The sequence below is a fragment of the Neocloeon triangulifer genome, unplaced genomic scaffold (assembly GCF_031216515.1).
Source record: "Neocloeon triangulifer isolate White Clay Creek 2 clone unplaced genomic scaffold, ASM3121651v1 ptg000012l, whole genome shotgun sequence".
NCBI classification, from domain to species: Eukaryota; Metazoa; Arthropoda; class Insecta; order Ephemeroptera; family Baetidae; genus Neocloeon; species Neocloeon triangulifer.
Window position 1 is genome coordinate 13,286,260 of NW_026775554.1, and position 15,670 is coordinate 13,301,929.

The window sequence follows — 15,670 nt, forward strand, 5'->3', positions numbered from 1 at the left end:
AATATTTTCTCTGGTTTTAAAAAATTCTTGTCAAAATGTGTAGTTCAATTATTATTTATGATTCGATTTGATTCATTTTAATTGTTTTTTACAGACCCTTTGCATTCGTATTTTTGAATTATTTCATTAAGCGTCTGAATCGCAAGAAGTTTTGCAGCCGAATGAAAGTATGTGCCAGTTGAGTTGGTCGACCGCCGGATTTCAGCGGCCAGGTCAGGCCAGGTCGCGACTTTTTGTTTTGGCGCATTGTGTGAATTTTGCGCAGAAATTCAATTGCGCTAATTTAGAACGCTGAAATGTTCAGAGTTGGTAGATAATTAATTGAACCAAATTTACATAAAAAAAATGTAGCCAATTAATTTTTCGATAATTTCTTTCATAAGCATGATGAACGTCAAATTTTTTTACTTACCCCCAGAAGGTTCAAAAGCAAAATATTAATTTTAAGCAACGATAAAAATTTTTGAGATTTTTTTTTAAGATAGCCAATCGATTGGAAATATAATTTTAACCCTAAAAATCAAATTTCATCAAGAAAATATCCGTTTTTTAATTAGAAAATAATTATTTAAAGGCGCCGCCAGCTGCAGATGATGACGAGTGCCGCGTTTTGGTAAACTAGCTGAAAATTGAAAACGGTTTAAAATTTTAATTTTCTGATGAAATTTGAGTTCTAGGGTCAAACTTAAATTTCAAATCGATTTATTTTTTACATAAATCAATTTAAATTTTTTAATTCCAAAACAACTTATTAATACAGATTAGCATTGCCCAGTGCAAACCATACTCTCATTTGAAAATTGCTTACTTTATAAACTTCAAAGTCAAATAAGCAATTTACAGCAGTCAGCTTTTAATTACTATATTCCAATAAATCTAATATTATTACATTATTTTTTTTTATCAAATTTTTGAGAAGATTAATTTTTTTAGATTATTTAAATTCATCTGAAATACTCGCACAACGCTTTTGCTCTTTGCTTGAAATAATTTGAAATATTAGTTATTTGAATATTTTATTACAAATTAAAAAAAAAAATAATTAAAACAAATCCCTGGGCAGCTGTAAATTGCTTATCCAACTTTGAAATAATAAAAAAAGTAAAATATAATAAAAAATTTATGATTAAAATAATATATGAAAAAATTTGTCAACATTTTGTCAACAACCAATCTATTTAATATTTTTCAAACTTTTTGTTCAGGCCAAGATTGTCTTATAAAATTGAGAAACTTAAAAAATAAAATGGAATTTTGAACAAATGGGGCTGAATTTGTACATTATTGAAGCTGCATTTTTTTATCATGAAAATATTTTAATACAAATTTAATTTGTAATAAATAATAAAATATTCAAATAACTAATATTTCAAATTATTTCAAGTAAAGAGCGTGCGCTGGGTGATCACAGCGCTCGCAAAGGGTCTATACAAAACAAAAAAAGGCGGAAAGTTTGGAAAGGTCGAATTTTTAGTTTTTAGCAGTTGCAGTTCGGATCGGGAAATATAATTTTAAACCAAAAAGAGCTCCTGCAACGCATGTACACGCGCGCAGCACGGACATGAAGTTTAAATTATCTTTTTATATAATTATTTCCATCAAAAATTAGTACATGAGGACCATGAGGTATATAATATAATATATATGAGTACTGAAAAACTGCAGAGCATTATTTTAATTAAAAAAACACAATCTCAAATGCACGATGGAGGGTGAAATTTAAAATTTAAAACTAAAATTGCTTAAATTTAAAAAAAAAAAAATCTAGGAAGTGCTGGAAAAAATTAATAATAAATACAAAGTATGTTGTAACCTTTTTTCAAAAGAAAACACACTTAATTTAATCCTCAACAAAAATTTTAATGGATGTCTCTCCTTTTGATGTCATGTGTTACATTTGATAAATTTAAACATAACAATAACACACAATATGTAAAAGTTTTTGTTTTCACAGTAAGGACTGTGAAAGTATGCGCGTTGAAATGGTAAGTGAAACATTTAAATTTTTGTTTGATATACATTAGCTCATGTGTACTTGCTTGTTGGTTTCAGAAACACAAAATAACAAAATTTCACACATTGCCAAGGAGATAACTATACAGTAATAGTTCAGTGGTAATAGACGTGCTACAATTATTCATAGAAACATTGTTCACAGTTAGATACAAAGCGATTTAATACCTCAGAGAGCCCCATCCAATCAATTTAACATTAAATTGTTCTGGAAGAAATTTATGTAGGACAACATAAATTTGTTTGACTTTTGTACTAACACATCTCTCTAGTAAGAGGTAAATGCAAACACAAAATTGCCTCCGTATAATATATCATCCAATCATAGATTGGGTCCTGAGGTGTGAACTGTAAACCAAAAATTTAAAATTGAGAAAGGCATTGAAATTTAAAATTTTTTTTGTATAAAATTTATGTATAAAATTGCACAGGATTTTTCACAGACATCTTTAACGGCCTTTCTTATATTATGATTACAGAGTCTCTGTCAATAGATCTGCATAGTTTATTTTGTTAAAATGCTACTTCTTGCTTTGGAAAATGACTGTGGGATGTGTAAAGCAATATGATTCTGGAAATAATAATGTAACTAGGTAAGTTCAAAGTGTTGTTCTTTAAATGGGGAGATGTTTCAGCCTGACCTATGCAAAATAACATTTACAGCGACAGTCACAGCACCATCAAAATTGTTCAATTTGATCAATTTATTGTTCATATATGCCTTGTTACACTGAACACCAACGTTAGAATGTGTGCTTTTTGAGTTAATAAGTGGTAACATCACGAGTCGAGTACACGAACGGGTTAAACCGCACTTAATCTAATAAGGCCAGCCTGACTGCTGTTTCCGACGGAGGACGCCTCTTCGAGAGAGTCCAAGTCCAGCGCGGACTCTATCATGGTTGTGTCCTGCAAGAGGCGCAGTCTACTTGCACTAAGCACAGTCGAATCAGGTGTGCCACTTGTCGGCATGTCATGGGCACTGTTTGTGGAGGACATTTCATATCTTACAGGGGTTGGTGTGTTAACAGGGGCCATCAGGGTTGGTGCCACCGTTGCCACGGCCACAGTTCCTGGCTCCGAGTACGTCACCACCATCGACATGGCAGTCACCTCACCTGAAATATAAAATTGCCAATTTAGAAAACGAGCTTCTCTTCAAAATTACGAAGCCAGAGAATCAAAGCTGTGTAAAAACCGACACTAATTTGATCAAAAAAGCTGCGATTGTATTTCCATGCATTGCAAATGTTTGAGCCATTTAATATATATTTTAATTCAATTGCAGTGTAATTTTCAGACAGAAAAACGATTTCAGAAAAACCAATTAAGAAATATTGCAATTTGCCATGCATTATCTTGGCATTGAATCAATCAACAACAAAAATGTGCAAAACAAAAATCAAATTGAAGATCAATTAATGTAGAATTTTCTTGCTAAAGCTAAACATGCCTTCAATTAGGTGAGATTTCAGATCACTTACCTAAAAGGCACATTAATAGGCTTACAAATGATCAACTAACTTAAAAAGGATTCACAAATTAGACAATTGATATTTTAAATTTGTCTATTTGCTTGGAAAATGGAAACGTTACAATATTAATAAAATTGTGTGCTACTGCAAACAAAATAATTGTGTGCCTTTGTATTTTCCATAATGCATAGCAAACCTATTTTGCTCATTTTGATTTTAGATTTTTTAGGGTATACCTCCTTTTATGCACTAAATTTATGATTCCCCTAACAGCCTACCACATTTCAGTGTCATTGCACACATGAACACCATTTTTAAGTAAAATTCCACAGTTTTTCCATATCGATTAACGAATCCTAACGCATCAAAACAGTTTACAAAACTTGATGTTACTCTCACATAAGCGGTTTTAAATTCAATTAGTAGATAATTCACAGCCAAAGGAGGGACTAGAGTCCACTTTCACATACACTGCACAAAAGAAGCACTAAAGAAGAGGCAAAATATTAAGCTATGTGGTTAGTTTCTTGATTTGATCAGCAAGACTTAACATATCAGCAGTAGTTACAGGAAACCTGACAGATTGCAAAACGCGCCCAAACACTGACTATCTAAACATTTGGTCATCTCAATTTACCTTTAAAAGCCCTCAGCTTAGTAAAATATCTTTTTGTTACAAAAGTATCTCTGGAATAAAAAAATTAGGATTTTATTGCAGCTTTGCTGTTCTTTCATGGAAAACGAAATAAGAGTGCCAGAAGCTTATTTGATGCTTAAAATTGGCAGCAACTGTTACCAGAGATCATTACGAGTCACTGTCAATCGGGCCTACAGTTGCCGAGTAAGTGACACATGGCCACTGTCAGACAGGGCTAAGTCGCATCTCGATTGAATTGCATGGAGCAATCGGGGCTTCGTTTTGGTATGAGAAAGGAGTGTCTTGGTACGCACCATTAATGGAATGTATTGAAGGGGTGGTCTTGCTTTGATGAACAAGATTATGGGTTGAGCCACCTATTTCGCTAGGGCCACTGCCGAGACTGGCGGATTGGCTGATGCCATTCTGCAATAACAAAATAAACCCCACTTAGAACAATTTCATACCATTTTTAAATAAAATACTAAGAATTATGAACAAGTTTCAAAAAAGCAAAAGATCAAGGGAGAAAATTTTAGATATTTTAAAGTAATAAAAACAACAGTAAAAAATACAAAAACAATTTAAGAGGCAAACAAAAAAGTGCCCTAAATTAATTTACACTGGATAAAAAAAATTTATAGAAAGGTAGGGAGGATAATATTTCCTAATTTATTATTACAAGAAGTATCATTATGGCAAATTGTTATAATAAACATATTAAAGTGTTATTAAAATGTCACTATACCGTTGGTTGCGATGTTTTTACAGTTCCATAGGTTTTGTTTGCAATGATCACATCATCAGCATTGTGAGCAATACTTGCCGAGTATTCTGGTGTCACTTCACCTCTCCTGTCTAATATTTTTTCAATAATTAAAAATGAGAGCAAGATACAGGATCGATTAATTACCTATTAGACTGGGAGGAGTTGGCCCACAGAGGACATACATGCAGTTGATGCAAAAATTCCCTTGGCTATAGGGGTTAAAGCTCTCTTGACCCCTCCTTTTGCTGAATGAGCCTTTTATCTACAAAAGTGCTTCGCCATTAGAAATGTTTAAAAAATAAAGTTCAAGGAAATCTTACATCTTCGTTAGTAGTTTGATTTGAAGACGTGAGGTAAGTGTGGAATCCAGCCAGGCCCAAAACACTCCACACGCTGAAGAAGCAAATGACAGCCGAAATAATACTGCCCGGTGATTCTTTGATTGCGTCCAAGAATTGCTTCTTATCTTTAGTCACTGTAAAGGCAAGCGGTAAGAAAATTTTGCTATGACACATCCTTAAAACTCACATAAAATTAAGTGAGTAATAGAGCAAGCAAAGATGAAGACACAAAGAAACGCCAATGACACGATGAACAGGTAAAAGTAGCGATAGTTCCTTTTGCCCACACAGTTCCCAACCCATGGGCAATGATGGTCAAAGCGCTCTGGAAATGAATTCAAAATTTTATTATTTACTTCAAGTTGCGAATGAATTTCAATCCTACCAACGCAATTGTCACAAACGCTACAGTGTGATGCTCTTGGTGGGCGGAAAATTTTACAAGTGAAGCAATACTTCAGTTTGACAGTCTGGCCCTTAATTTGTATCTCTTTGGTGCGTGGAGGAGGACGATACGTCGGAGAGTTTGCATTATTAGGGACCTCTGAAAAAAATCATCATAAATAACGAATTCATGATAATCATTTAAAAGTTGTAATATAATTAAATTGAGGCATACATAAAACTTGAACTGAATATTTTTTAGCATTAGAACTTTAGCAGTAAAATGTGTAGGATGTGTGGTATAAATAATTTCATTGATAAAATGAGGATATTTTTAAATTTTATAATGCGTGAGACACTTTAAAAAAGTACAGCTACAAAGAACTCTTATCATTCTGTATGGAAGTTTTTGAGATAACCTCCATTTTGTTAAAATATTTTTTCTTATACAATTTTTATTTTCAGTTTTTTCAACCAGCTTCTTGAAAATATTAAAGAGTTTACTTAATGAATTTATTAAAATCGTGCTTTTCAAGGATGATTTATCAGAGATCAATCAATTTCATGATATTGATGCTTGCTAGAATAAGTTAGAATGCTTTAAATATAAGCAGCATAGGTTGGAATTTAATTTCAAAGTACAAGTAAAATAAGGAAACTTCAAGGAATTATAAAAATAAATTATTCATAAGAGCGAATAAAATTATTTATGCTAACCAATGCTCCTCTCAATATCTGCAGCTTCTTCTGGAGTGGCCCTTGGAATGACCCCTGGGTCGCTAAAGCTGGTCCTGAGCAGAGCGGACAGGACGAACACAAAGAGAAGACTGCCGACAATCGGAACAGCTGGCGTGAGGTTCATAGCCAAGAAGGGACAACTGAAAATTCAAAAGATTTTTTTTAAATTTATTTGAAAATTTTTTTTCTTTAAATTAAAAAAAAAATTGACAGATACCCGTGACAATATTGTATCTGATTTTAAATAATTCAAATAATTTTTGGATGTTTTTTAATGGATTTTAATTTTCAATTACATAAATTGTTTTTTTTTTACTTTTTAAGTGTTAAAAATTTTTCAAGTTTGAAGTATAAGTTTACGTCAAGTACCAGGTACTGGGCGGCACCCTGAGGTGATGCTCATATAGCAAGACCTTGAAATCCTTTTCACTCTCTTTTCTCAATATTTTATCAGTAGCACTCAAAAAGGAATAATAGATTAAAAACCGAGTGCTCTCTCCAACTCTAATCAGTATTTCTATGGTCACAAGTCATCGGAAGGTGAACCCTGGGCGGCACCAGGGTACACCTAAATTAAGGCGAGGCTGACTCACTCGAACACGAAGAAAAGGGTGCTGGTGCCGACGATCAGAGTGAGGGTGACGTAGAAGACACCCGTGTGTGGGGCCATCATGACTCGGCCGTCGCAGCAGAACTTGTTGCGACCAGGGAACACTTGCCATTTCCTTGTGACCCTCGAGGCCATCGTTCGCTCGACGTCTCACACAGCAGCGGACATGGACCGGACGACGGGCGGATCTGCAATCGATCACTCGAACGGCGTTCGGGCCGATTTCTTGCGCACGAAACAGCACCAAGACATGCTCTCCGTGCTGATTATCTCCTGCCAGATAACCATCTTGATAATCTACGCCAGCATTTCGCAAATTTCTACACTTTGTTTACGAAATAATGGCTCTGTTGTCTTCTTTCCTCGGGCGAGCGGAGTGCAACAACCAGCAACCAGCCGAGCAATCCAATCCAGCAAAACCCCAAATCGTTCGCCGTCTTCCCACTTGCGCCACCTTGGCCAAGATTTCGGTATTACTTACAGCGACGTGAAGCTTGCTACAAAAGTACAACAACGATGCATTATAGTGTTGGAGGCATCGCGGCCAGAGCTGGCCAGAGCGCGCCAGTTTCAAATTTAGGTGTAGTGTTTACAAAAATCACGTGTGTGCGAATGTGCGTTCGATTACGATGAGTTTGGAATTCGAAAAAATGAGTGAATTGGAACCTAATCAGCAGATTTTGAAGTCAAAAGTGAAGGATAAGGACGATAACTTCAAACTTAAGGGTATTTTATCTTCAATTTTCTTTTGAAAAAGGGTTGGATTTGAAGGAAAGAGGAAAAGGTCACTCCCCTTTTGATGCATTGATTTTTTATTTTTTTTTGATGTAGAAACATTCAATGCAATTTTTTATTTCAGCTGGAATTTTCCTTGGTGGCGTTTGTGGCATGTCAGCCTTGTTCGGATTCAGCACCACCCTGGCCGCATCCAAGAAAAAAGACCCTGAATTTTTTGACAAAGGTCTCACCCGACACACAATGGGCAACAAGGGTGTACACGAGGCAGGAGCCACCCTTGCAATGCGGGCCCTTGGTTGGGGGACTTTTTATGCCGTCACGGGCTGTGGAGTTCTTTTCTACTCCGTTTGGAAAATGTTAGGTGTTAACAACGTGAGTACCAACTTCTTTAATTTAACATTTTTATTTACTTTTTGTGTTAATTATTAATTTTGTTTTTGTTGCCAATTTGCGAAAGCCTTGCCTCTTAAACTAATTGGAGCCGTATATAACAGTTCAGCTTTTGCATGGAATAATAATTTGAATATTATTAATTATTATTTTTATCAGCATTATTACTTATTTAATTTCATTTCATTTAATTTGACATTCCCTCAAAGTATTTTTTCTCTAAATTTATAACTTCAAAATTTTAGCTCCACGAATTCAGAATGAAAATGGGAAACATACTTCCACGGATACCGAAAAATGATCCGCCGCAAGGAAGAACTGAGTTTGAAAACTTAACAGACTTGTTGAGATATGTGAGTGAAGAAGGCAGCAAGAAAAAAGAGTAAAAAAAAAAAAAACTAGCTGCATTGAAAAGGAAAAAGTTTTAAACTATAATGCATGTTGTGTAGTTACAAGTGCTGTGATGGAATAATTTATTGACTTTGAAACAAGTGAACACATTTAATGACATAGTCGAATTAAATTACAGATGGAATTATAAAACATTTAGAGATTGTTTACAAAATTTATGATTCATTCGTATTTCAAGCGTCCTGATTGATATCCGTTCCGATTACAAAATTGTGCAGGCCTTTGACTAAAATAGAAGAATGAGTAAATAATATTAAAAAAAATTATCATATTTAACCTTTTTAACAGCTGTCAAGAGATTTCCAGTGCTACTGGACATTGCTTTAGCCTGGTCTGTAATTTACAAAATTAGATTTTTATTTTAAAACATTTTAAATTGCTGCCCTACCATTAAGCGCTCCGTCTCCATCTGTAGTCTTCTCATTCAGGTGTAGTAAGGACTTGACCTTCCTTATGTTGCCTCCAAAAAACTCCGAGATTTTCCCTCCAATCGCCTGCATCGTTTGTTTTGCTCCCATGTGGACCTCGTCAATGACACCCTCAGCCTTACCAACTATTTCCTTCACTATTGTCTCCTCCATGGCCTCATCTTGAGGCTCTGGCATTTCAGGCTAGAAATTTTTTAGGCATAATTGATTGTTTCGTTAATTCTGTTCAAGTTAATTACCTCAGGTGTTTCCATTGGGCTCTCCCTTACGGGCGTCTCCTCAGCTTCTGCAACAACCTCTTCACTCATTGCTGCAGGCTCCTCGGACTCTTCAGCAGCTGGACTTGTGTCCTCACCGCCCTCGGCAGGGTCCTGAGGTTCATCAGGGATCATGCCTGGCAGCATCTCGTCTTCATTTTGCGTCATTTCCGGGGCTTCGTTTTCCATATTCTCATTATCAGACATCATGGCTTTCACCTCCTTTAAAGATTTTATTTTATTTATTTAATTATACATATTGAATAAATAAATTATTTCCATCTCAATCGAATTGATCATACATTACAAGAATAAAGCTTAAATAGATTTTTTTTTAATTCGAAAATTGTATTTATCTCTAAATCTTAATTCAAAAATGAAAATAATTCCCAAAGAACTACTTCGCACTTTCAGGGGTTGAATGCAATACAGCACGTCAGACCACAATTGATTAGCCACTGGCTATTGCCAATATTTCTCAAATAAAAAGTATCTGGCAATACCAGTAGTGCGGCAGATTTGCCTTTATTTTTCAAATAAGGGTGTCTCGGGTTCATTGCCCAGATACTTTTTATTTGAGAAATATTGGCAATAGCCAGTGGCTAATCAATTGTGGTCTGACGTGCTGTATTGCATTCAACCCCTGAAAGTGCGAAGTAGTTCTTTGGGAATTATTTTCTTTTTTGAATTAGAATGTCAGGGGAGTGTTTTCCTTTCTTGGATTAGAATTATCTCTAAATCTTATCTATTTTTTTTAGTTTTGACTCTAATTATTACAATTATTACTTCAAATTAACACCAATTTACACATAAATTAAATTACTGCTCTGATTAAGGAGTAGCTCAAGAGCTTTTCTGGAGCAAAAATCACGGTTGCTGATAACAACAGGGTGTTGCATTCAGGCTGGTCGGTCAGTGAAAGGAAATTAGGACGCGCGGGCTTTTCCGCGCTTTTTTAATTTCCACTTGAAAGGGGTCAGGCCAGATTATTATCTCATCACGTGTTGGACGAGTATTGCGTGACCCTTGCACAATGGCTCCTCACCTCTGTGGTCTGCGCTGAGGGGGTGGGTGACGGTGCTTCGTTGTCAGCCAGCGGGCTGTCCGAATCGCCTGGAGTCGCCATTTCCAGCTCCAGTTCGTCGTCCTGCAGGACCATCCCTGCTTTCCAAATCGGTTAAGATTATCCCCTTCTCTGAAATCAAAGTAATTTTCCCAAATAAAATACAACACCATGTTAATTTCTTTATTTTAATTTGTTACATATCATTTAAGTCAATCCGTAGATTAAACTTAAATAATATGATTTTATTTTCTACCCATTTGAGTAAAACTTTTGACTTGGTTAAAAAATTTCACAGAAACAATTAGTATTTTTCGCGACTTAACTTAAAACTTAATATGAAAAAAAAACAAAATCAAATTTTCTTAGAAATCGCCACACATCATATTGGAATATCATTTTGATATTCTTTTTCAATCAATTATTTAAAATTATATATTACTATAAAGCACAAAATCATCAAATTCGTGTGAGTGGAAGAAAATTTTCAATTTAATTATTAATTTAAACAAATTAAAATGCGTCTAGACCTTATTAAGTTGCAAGACGAAAAATTTTTGTCGTTAATATAAATATGCAAATGAGGCCTTTGAAGTGCAATAAATAATAAACCGGTAGCAAGAAATTTCTCGTTACACAGTGACGTAAAATGTTATCGCAGGCTCATAATTATTATTTCGAAAGTTCTTGTAAGTCGAAAGTTATGCAGCCAGCGCGGCACGCGGATAAAACCGGTTGCATATATTATTAAGAAACAGGCGTCGAGAGCGAAAATAAAACCACCCTCGGACGATTGCGCGTAATTAAACCCTATCGTATTTTTAGAATTCGCTATCACACAATGCCGACGGCCAAAATTAGCCAAACACCCGATAAATCTTCCGGTCAGCACTGCTGTTGTGCGTCATTTGTGTAGCTTTTGCCGTGCGCGTCTCCAGGAGGAATAGTTGTTGCGTGACTCGCGGGCGCGGAGAAAAAATAGAACGGGATCCATCATAATCACTATTTGCCGTTCTTTTATAGTCCTGCCGCTTCCGTGGCCTTTGAGAGGGAGGATTTCACTACGTTGGGTCCGATCTGATTTCTACAGTAGCGTCAAGTTTTGAAGTTTAAAAAAAAATCAATAAATAAAGTAAAGATTACAAATTTCTTATCATCTCTAACGAAAAAAATTTGCAATGGGTACAATTTTAAAGTTTATAATTAGAGGCAAACATAAAAAAAATATTTTATTCTGCTTCTTCAAAAGGAAGAATTGCTAAATATAAAAATATTCATCTTATTGATAGTCATCTGATTTAATATCACATAAATTTTCAAAATTTTATGTTTTGAAGCAGTTTTTTAAAAATATATTTTGAAATGTTCTCTTTTTACAGTTGTTGCAAACTTAATTTTGCAAACCTTTACAACCATTCATATTTTTGAATAAATTTTATATTTACATGTTTTAGGCCAAAGAAACAGTTATTTGCCCGGAAATTATCGCCGCATACAAAATTTTCTTAAAACTACTCCCACTGATTTTAAAATTTTCAAGAATTTCCGAAATAGTTTTGATTGCAGAATTTACTTTGTTTATTTTTTTCGTAGTAAATCACGCAAGATAAATGGAGGGCGATCGTGAGGAATCTCCCGCGGAACGCCAAATATAAATAAATAATCAGAAAAGCTCAACACGACTCTCTTGGTTAGAATGAAAAACCCCTTCGCTTTTTCTCCTCCAAGTTGCTGAAAGAACAACAAAGCTCAAAACTCTCGAAGGAAAGCTTTCAGCCGTTTCTCGACAACCCGTTCTGCTGAATTTTAACACCACTTTGCAAATTAATCACGCGTTTCGCGACGCAAGTTTCGGACGTCAGTTATTTAGGGAGCGTGAGATTTGTATCTCGCCGCTTTCGCTTTCGAACAATCTAGAGTCGACAAAGCAGGTTATCTAAAAAAGATCTACGACCAAGAGTCATTTTTTCCTCAGAAAACTTAACTTACTTACTGGAGCACGCAATTTTTGGAACGAGAAGTAATATAATAGGGGCATATAAATGATAAGATCACAAGCCACGCTGACCGCTGACCCTAACCTTCAAGTGGCAGTTTTGTATCTAAAATCTGGCCAGAAAAAACATTGATATCGCCTAGTATTGCCATAAAATAGAAAAACCTGCGGGGAACCAATAAAACTAACAAATAAGAATCACAAAATTAATAAAAAAAAAACCATGAAAAGCCCTCTTTTTTGTGGCTTGTATTATATTTTACTTAATGAATGAGTTAATATTCTAAATCGGTATAATTGATTTTAGCTCTAATTGAAAATTGCATAATAAAAGATTTTAATTCACTTTAAATAAATACTGAAAAAAACTTGTGTTAGATTAAAAAATTTTGGTAAATTATTTGAGAAAATTTTAATAAAGATTTTTGAAGAATTTGAAAATAATTATTTTTTGTTTTAAATGAAAATGTTAATATCAGTTCCATAAAAAAAATTTATAGACACAAGTGAACTCAAAGAAGAAGTAAAAATTAAATGAAATTCATAAAACTACAAATTATTCATACCAAATTTGGAGAGAAATAGTGGGTGTCAAAAAGCGATGCACGCGGTGTGAACTTTTCTTGTGTCAGGCCGAGCAGCAGGTCTCTCGAGCCCTGACGCAGACTGACTGACGGTGCGTGCAGCCCAGAGTGGGGTTGGTGCACCCTCCAGCGTTATACATATCGACCCCCAGCTTGCGCGCCCCCTCATTACGTTATACACACTCGAAGAAAGGAGCTTGACCATTAGCGAAAGGCGCATGCGATGGGAAAATTACCCGCGCGATGTTTATTGTCCGGCGCAGAAAAAAAACGCAGAGGTCAAAGGTCAGGAGACAATGACCACCGGCCAGGGCATGGCACAATTTATTTAAGTCTTGAGCAGTCGCGACGCCTGGCAAAAAATCGTAATAAAATCCGCACTTGGGAAGTCACGCGACGCTTTTCGCGCGAGCTGATTAATTTTTCGCTCCCCGCCGAGGTGAAAAAGCCAACTGCGCGTCGTTCATTTCATTAAGTGGGAAATCGCTTGCTTTATAAGGGCAGGCAGAAATTTGACATTACATAATTCTAATCCAAGGTCGGACATTAATATCTTGAAAGCAAAAGTCACGGGACAAGAAAAATATTAAATATTTTTTACAGCAGTTTTTCATTATGTAACTTTATTAAGAAAATCCGGAAATTTTTAAGCTTCGAAATGCAAACAAATATGTGATTAACACAGTGACCCCTTTCACCACTTTCAAGTGCTATGTGGGGGCCAAAATCACCACAGCTTCATCTAAAAGCTAAAATGATAATTTCTGACTACCGCGTTATCTATTATTTAGGCATTAAAACAGCGAGGGTCAGAATTTTGTTGCGTGTTGCGTGTGAAAGTCAACAAAGCTATAGAAACGCATACCAGGGTCTGAATTGCGTTGCTATTTGTGTGATTTGCAACGCTAACAACGCAACCTGTGCGCAATAGGTTGATGTAGCAGATTAAAAAATAAATTAATTGAGAGTGTAAATGTATATTGACTTATTGAAACGTTTGTCGACTGTCCATTTTTTTCTACTCAGTTCTGTTTTCATCACGAGGAAATTCACTAAAATTAAAAGTAATTATTTTAAATGACAATTTTGCTAAAGGTTGCGCAAGTAAAAATATTTTTGAAATTAAATTATTATATTGTAGTTTCGCCACACATCATCCTCTGCCTTCGTAAAAAAATCACACTGGTGAATTATAATAATCATCTGGGCGCGTCACTGCTGAAAAAAGGCACTCGAGCGCCCGACTCATTATACTCCGTTGACGTATGCATAATTCTGTATCACATGAAACAATCTCACTGCTGAAATTTCTATCGCCAGCCCCATCATTACTCTTGCCTGTGTACGTGTAAGAGACGAGCATGAGACTGCTAAATTATCCACATACCCAGAATCGATTTTGGCGTTGCTTATTCAAAGCAGACAGTTCACCGACCCCTTTCGGACAAACACTTGTGCATAAATTATGCAATTTACGTCATAATGCATGCCGCACGGAAAAATAATGCGGAAAATGGGTTAAATCGGGTACATTTGAAAAAAATTAAATTATTTTACACGTTGAGTTTTTCGCATAATCAAGTAAATCATAATTAATACGAATATTAACATAAAATTATTAATAATAATCCTTTTTGGCTGAAAACACTTGTTGTTTGGCAAGTAAAAAAATATTCCATATTCACCTATTTAATTTTGAAATGGTAAAAGAAAATTCTAGAATGAGACAATGCTTAAGCTGTGTGTCTCTTACCACTTGACTGACACGTATTTTTTTTTACGTCCGCGTGACATTGAAGAAGGGGTTTGTGTTTGGAGGCTGTTTGCGAAAAGAACTTCTCGCCGGCGTGGCCCTTACCTTGGTGTCGGAAGAACCGTGGCCAAGCAGACAATGGTGCTATTTTTAATTCGGTTCGACAACAACAAAATTGAACTCGAAATTGCAAAGAGTTAAATTCAGCAAATGCGTAGCAGGAGAAATAACGAATTGCTCCATTCTGGTGGCAATCGCTTTTTTCGCGGATCGTTGGGGTTGTAAAAATAGCAAGGTGAGTTCTTGCCGCTCTTTTCTGGCGTGAGTCACTCAATTTTGGCCTCTGCGCTGGAGAAGAAGGATTCATTTGGCTCGCGCTCAGAAATATTTGACGCTAGATTTGTGAAGCGGCTGCATTTCGCGCGGAGCTCAAAATTTGAGGCTCGCCGTCGGGCAAGACACTGCTAATTACTCATGACTGGTTATTTTGGTGAAGTACGATTTCTCCTGCCAACGTGGCCAGCAGCAAACATTGTGCTGAGTTATTTGATAAATACAGCTTCCTCTACCATAGAAATTACTCCTTTGTTTTTATTCAAGATAGGTTCAGAAAATGCTTTGTAATTATCTGGCGAATGTTGTAATTTTATTGAACAATTTAATTGCCAATATTTTAAACTCACAAATTCCTTTGAAATTTAATTTTAGATCAATAAAATAAAATTTTACAACACTATTTTTTTTGTCTCGCAGCTTGTTAATTTATTATTATTATTTTTTTTTTTTTTAATTTTTAGGCTGACTAAACAAATTCATAAGTAATTATTTTATTCAGATTTGAACAATTTGCAATACTTGCACTGTGAACTGAACGTATTAAGACAAATAATTCAAATTCAAAGTAAATTTAATGATGTCGGTGATGACAAATGAGCCGTCGAATCTATTTTGCATAGCAGTAATTTGCATCTCTTCACCAAAGCATCATTCTTGCGGCGCGCTCGGAATTTGTGATGGATCTGCGTCTGGAGTGGAGCCAAAAAGGCACGCTTCCCATGCAAACTCTCGCTTGAGCTTGCATTC

At 35.4% G+C, this 15,670-nt stretch overlaps 3 protein-coding genes across 5 annotated transcripts; 1 reads left to right on the top strand and 2 right to left on the bottom strand.

The window, feature by feature from the left end:
• Nucleotides 1–1,839: 1,839 nt before the first annotated feature.
• On the bottom strand, nucleotides 1,840–7,407 carry LOC132198225 (palmitoyltransferase ZDHHC18). The gene is made up of 9 exons (XM_059622121.1): nucleotides 6,951–7,407; nucleotides 6,337–6,497; nucleotides 5,621–5,779; nucleotides 5,423–5,560; nucleotides 5,215–5,369; nucleotides 5,039–5,156; nucleotides 4,874–4,983; nucleotides 4,440–4,551; nucleotides 1,840–3,131 (listed from the first exon to the last, which is right to left on the bottom strand). Exons 1-9 carry the CDS (start codon nucleotides 7,100–7,102, stop codon nucleotides 2,818–2,820), a joined length of 1,419 nt encoding a protein of 472 aa, XP_059478104.1. The 5' UTR covers nucleotides 7,103–7,407; the 3' UTR covers nucleotides 1,840–2,817.
• On the top strand, nucleotides 7,159–9,533 carry LOC132198228 (transmembrane protein 242). Its single transcript, XM_059622126.1, has 3 exons — nucleotides 7,159–7,693; nucleotides 7,827–8,077; nucleotides 8,341–9,533. Exons 1-3 carry the CDS (start codon nucleotides 7,597–7,599, stop codon nucleotides 8,479–8,481), a joined length of 489 nt encoding a protein of 162 aa, XP_059478109.1. The 5' UTR covers nucleotides 7,159–7,596; the 3' UTR covers nucleotides 8,482–9,533.
• LOC132198227 (uncharacterized) lies at nucleotides 8,445–14,790 on the bottom strand. Of its 3 annotated transcripts, none has more exons than XM_059622125.1 (6): nucleotides 14,693–14,790; nucleotides 10,237–10,386; nucleotides 9,174–9,413; nucleotides 8,895–9,117; nucleotides 8,784–8,839; nucleotides 8,445–8,732 (listed from the first exon to the last, which is right to left on the bottom strand). In XM_059622125.1, the coding sequence occupies exons 2-6, from the start codon at nucleotides 10,348–10,350 to the stop codon at nucleotides 8,709–8,711; spliced, it is 657 nt and encodes a 218-aa protein (XP_059478108.1). In that variant the 5' UTR covers nucleotides 10,351–10,386; nucleotides 14,693–14,790; the 3' UTR covers nucleotides 8,445–8,708. The 3 variants fall into 3 exon arrangements, with proteins under 3 accessions (XP_059478108.1, XP_059478107.1, XP_059478106.1); XM_059622124.1 differs by lacking the exon at nucleotides 14,693–14,790 and adding an exon at nucleotides 14,588–14,671; XM_059622123.1 differs by lacking the exon at nucleotides 14,693–14,790 and adding an exon at nucleotides 12,817–12,953.
• Nucleotides 14,791–15,670: the final 880 nt, after the last annotated feature.

What these genes read in the sequence shown, in the direction of transcription:
- LOC132198227 (XM_059622125.1), bottom strand. Translation starts at nt 10,350, where the DNA reads ATGGTCCTGCAGGACGACGAACTGGAGCTGGAAATGGCGACTCCAGGC. An exon ending in GCCCAATGGAAACACCTGAG is followed by an intron (nt 9,118 to 9,173) that starts GTAATTAACTTG and finishes AAAAATTTCTAG; the next exon opens with CCTGAAATGCCAGAGCCTCA. An exon ending in TCTTGACAGCTGTTAAAAAG is followed by an intron (nt 8,733 to 8,783) that starts GTTAAATATGAT and finishes CTTCTATTTTAG; the next exon opens with TCAAAGGCCTGCACAATTTT.
- LOC132198228 (XM_059622126.1), top strand. Translation starts at nt 7,597, where the DNA reads ATGAGTTTGGAATTCGAAAAAATGAGTGAATTGGAACCTAATCAGCAG. An exon ending in CGATAACTTCAAACTTAAGG is followed by an intron (nt 7,694 to 7,826) that starts GTATTTTATCTT and finishes TTTTTATTTCAG; the next exon opens with CTGGAATTTTCCTTGGTGGC. An exon ending in AAATGTTAGGTGTTAACAAC is followed by an intron (nt 8,078 to 8,340) that starts GTGAGTACCAAC and finishes TCAAAATTTTAG; the next exon opens with CTCCACGAATTCAGAATGAA.
- LOC132198225 (XM_059622121.1), bottom strand. Translation starts at nt 7,102, where the DNA reads ATGGCCTCGAGGGTCACAAGGAAATGGCAAGTGTTCCCTGGTCGCAAC. An exon ending in TATTACTCACTTAATTTTAT is followed by an intron (nt 5,370 to 5,422) that starts GTGAGTTTTAAG and finishes TTGCCTTTACAG; the next exon opens with TGACTAAAGATAAGAAGCAA. An exon ending in TAAAAACATCGCAACCAACG is followed by an intron (nt 4,552 to 4,873) that starts GTATAGTGACAT and finishes TTGTTATTGCAG; the next exon opens with AATGGCATCAGCCAATCCGC.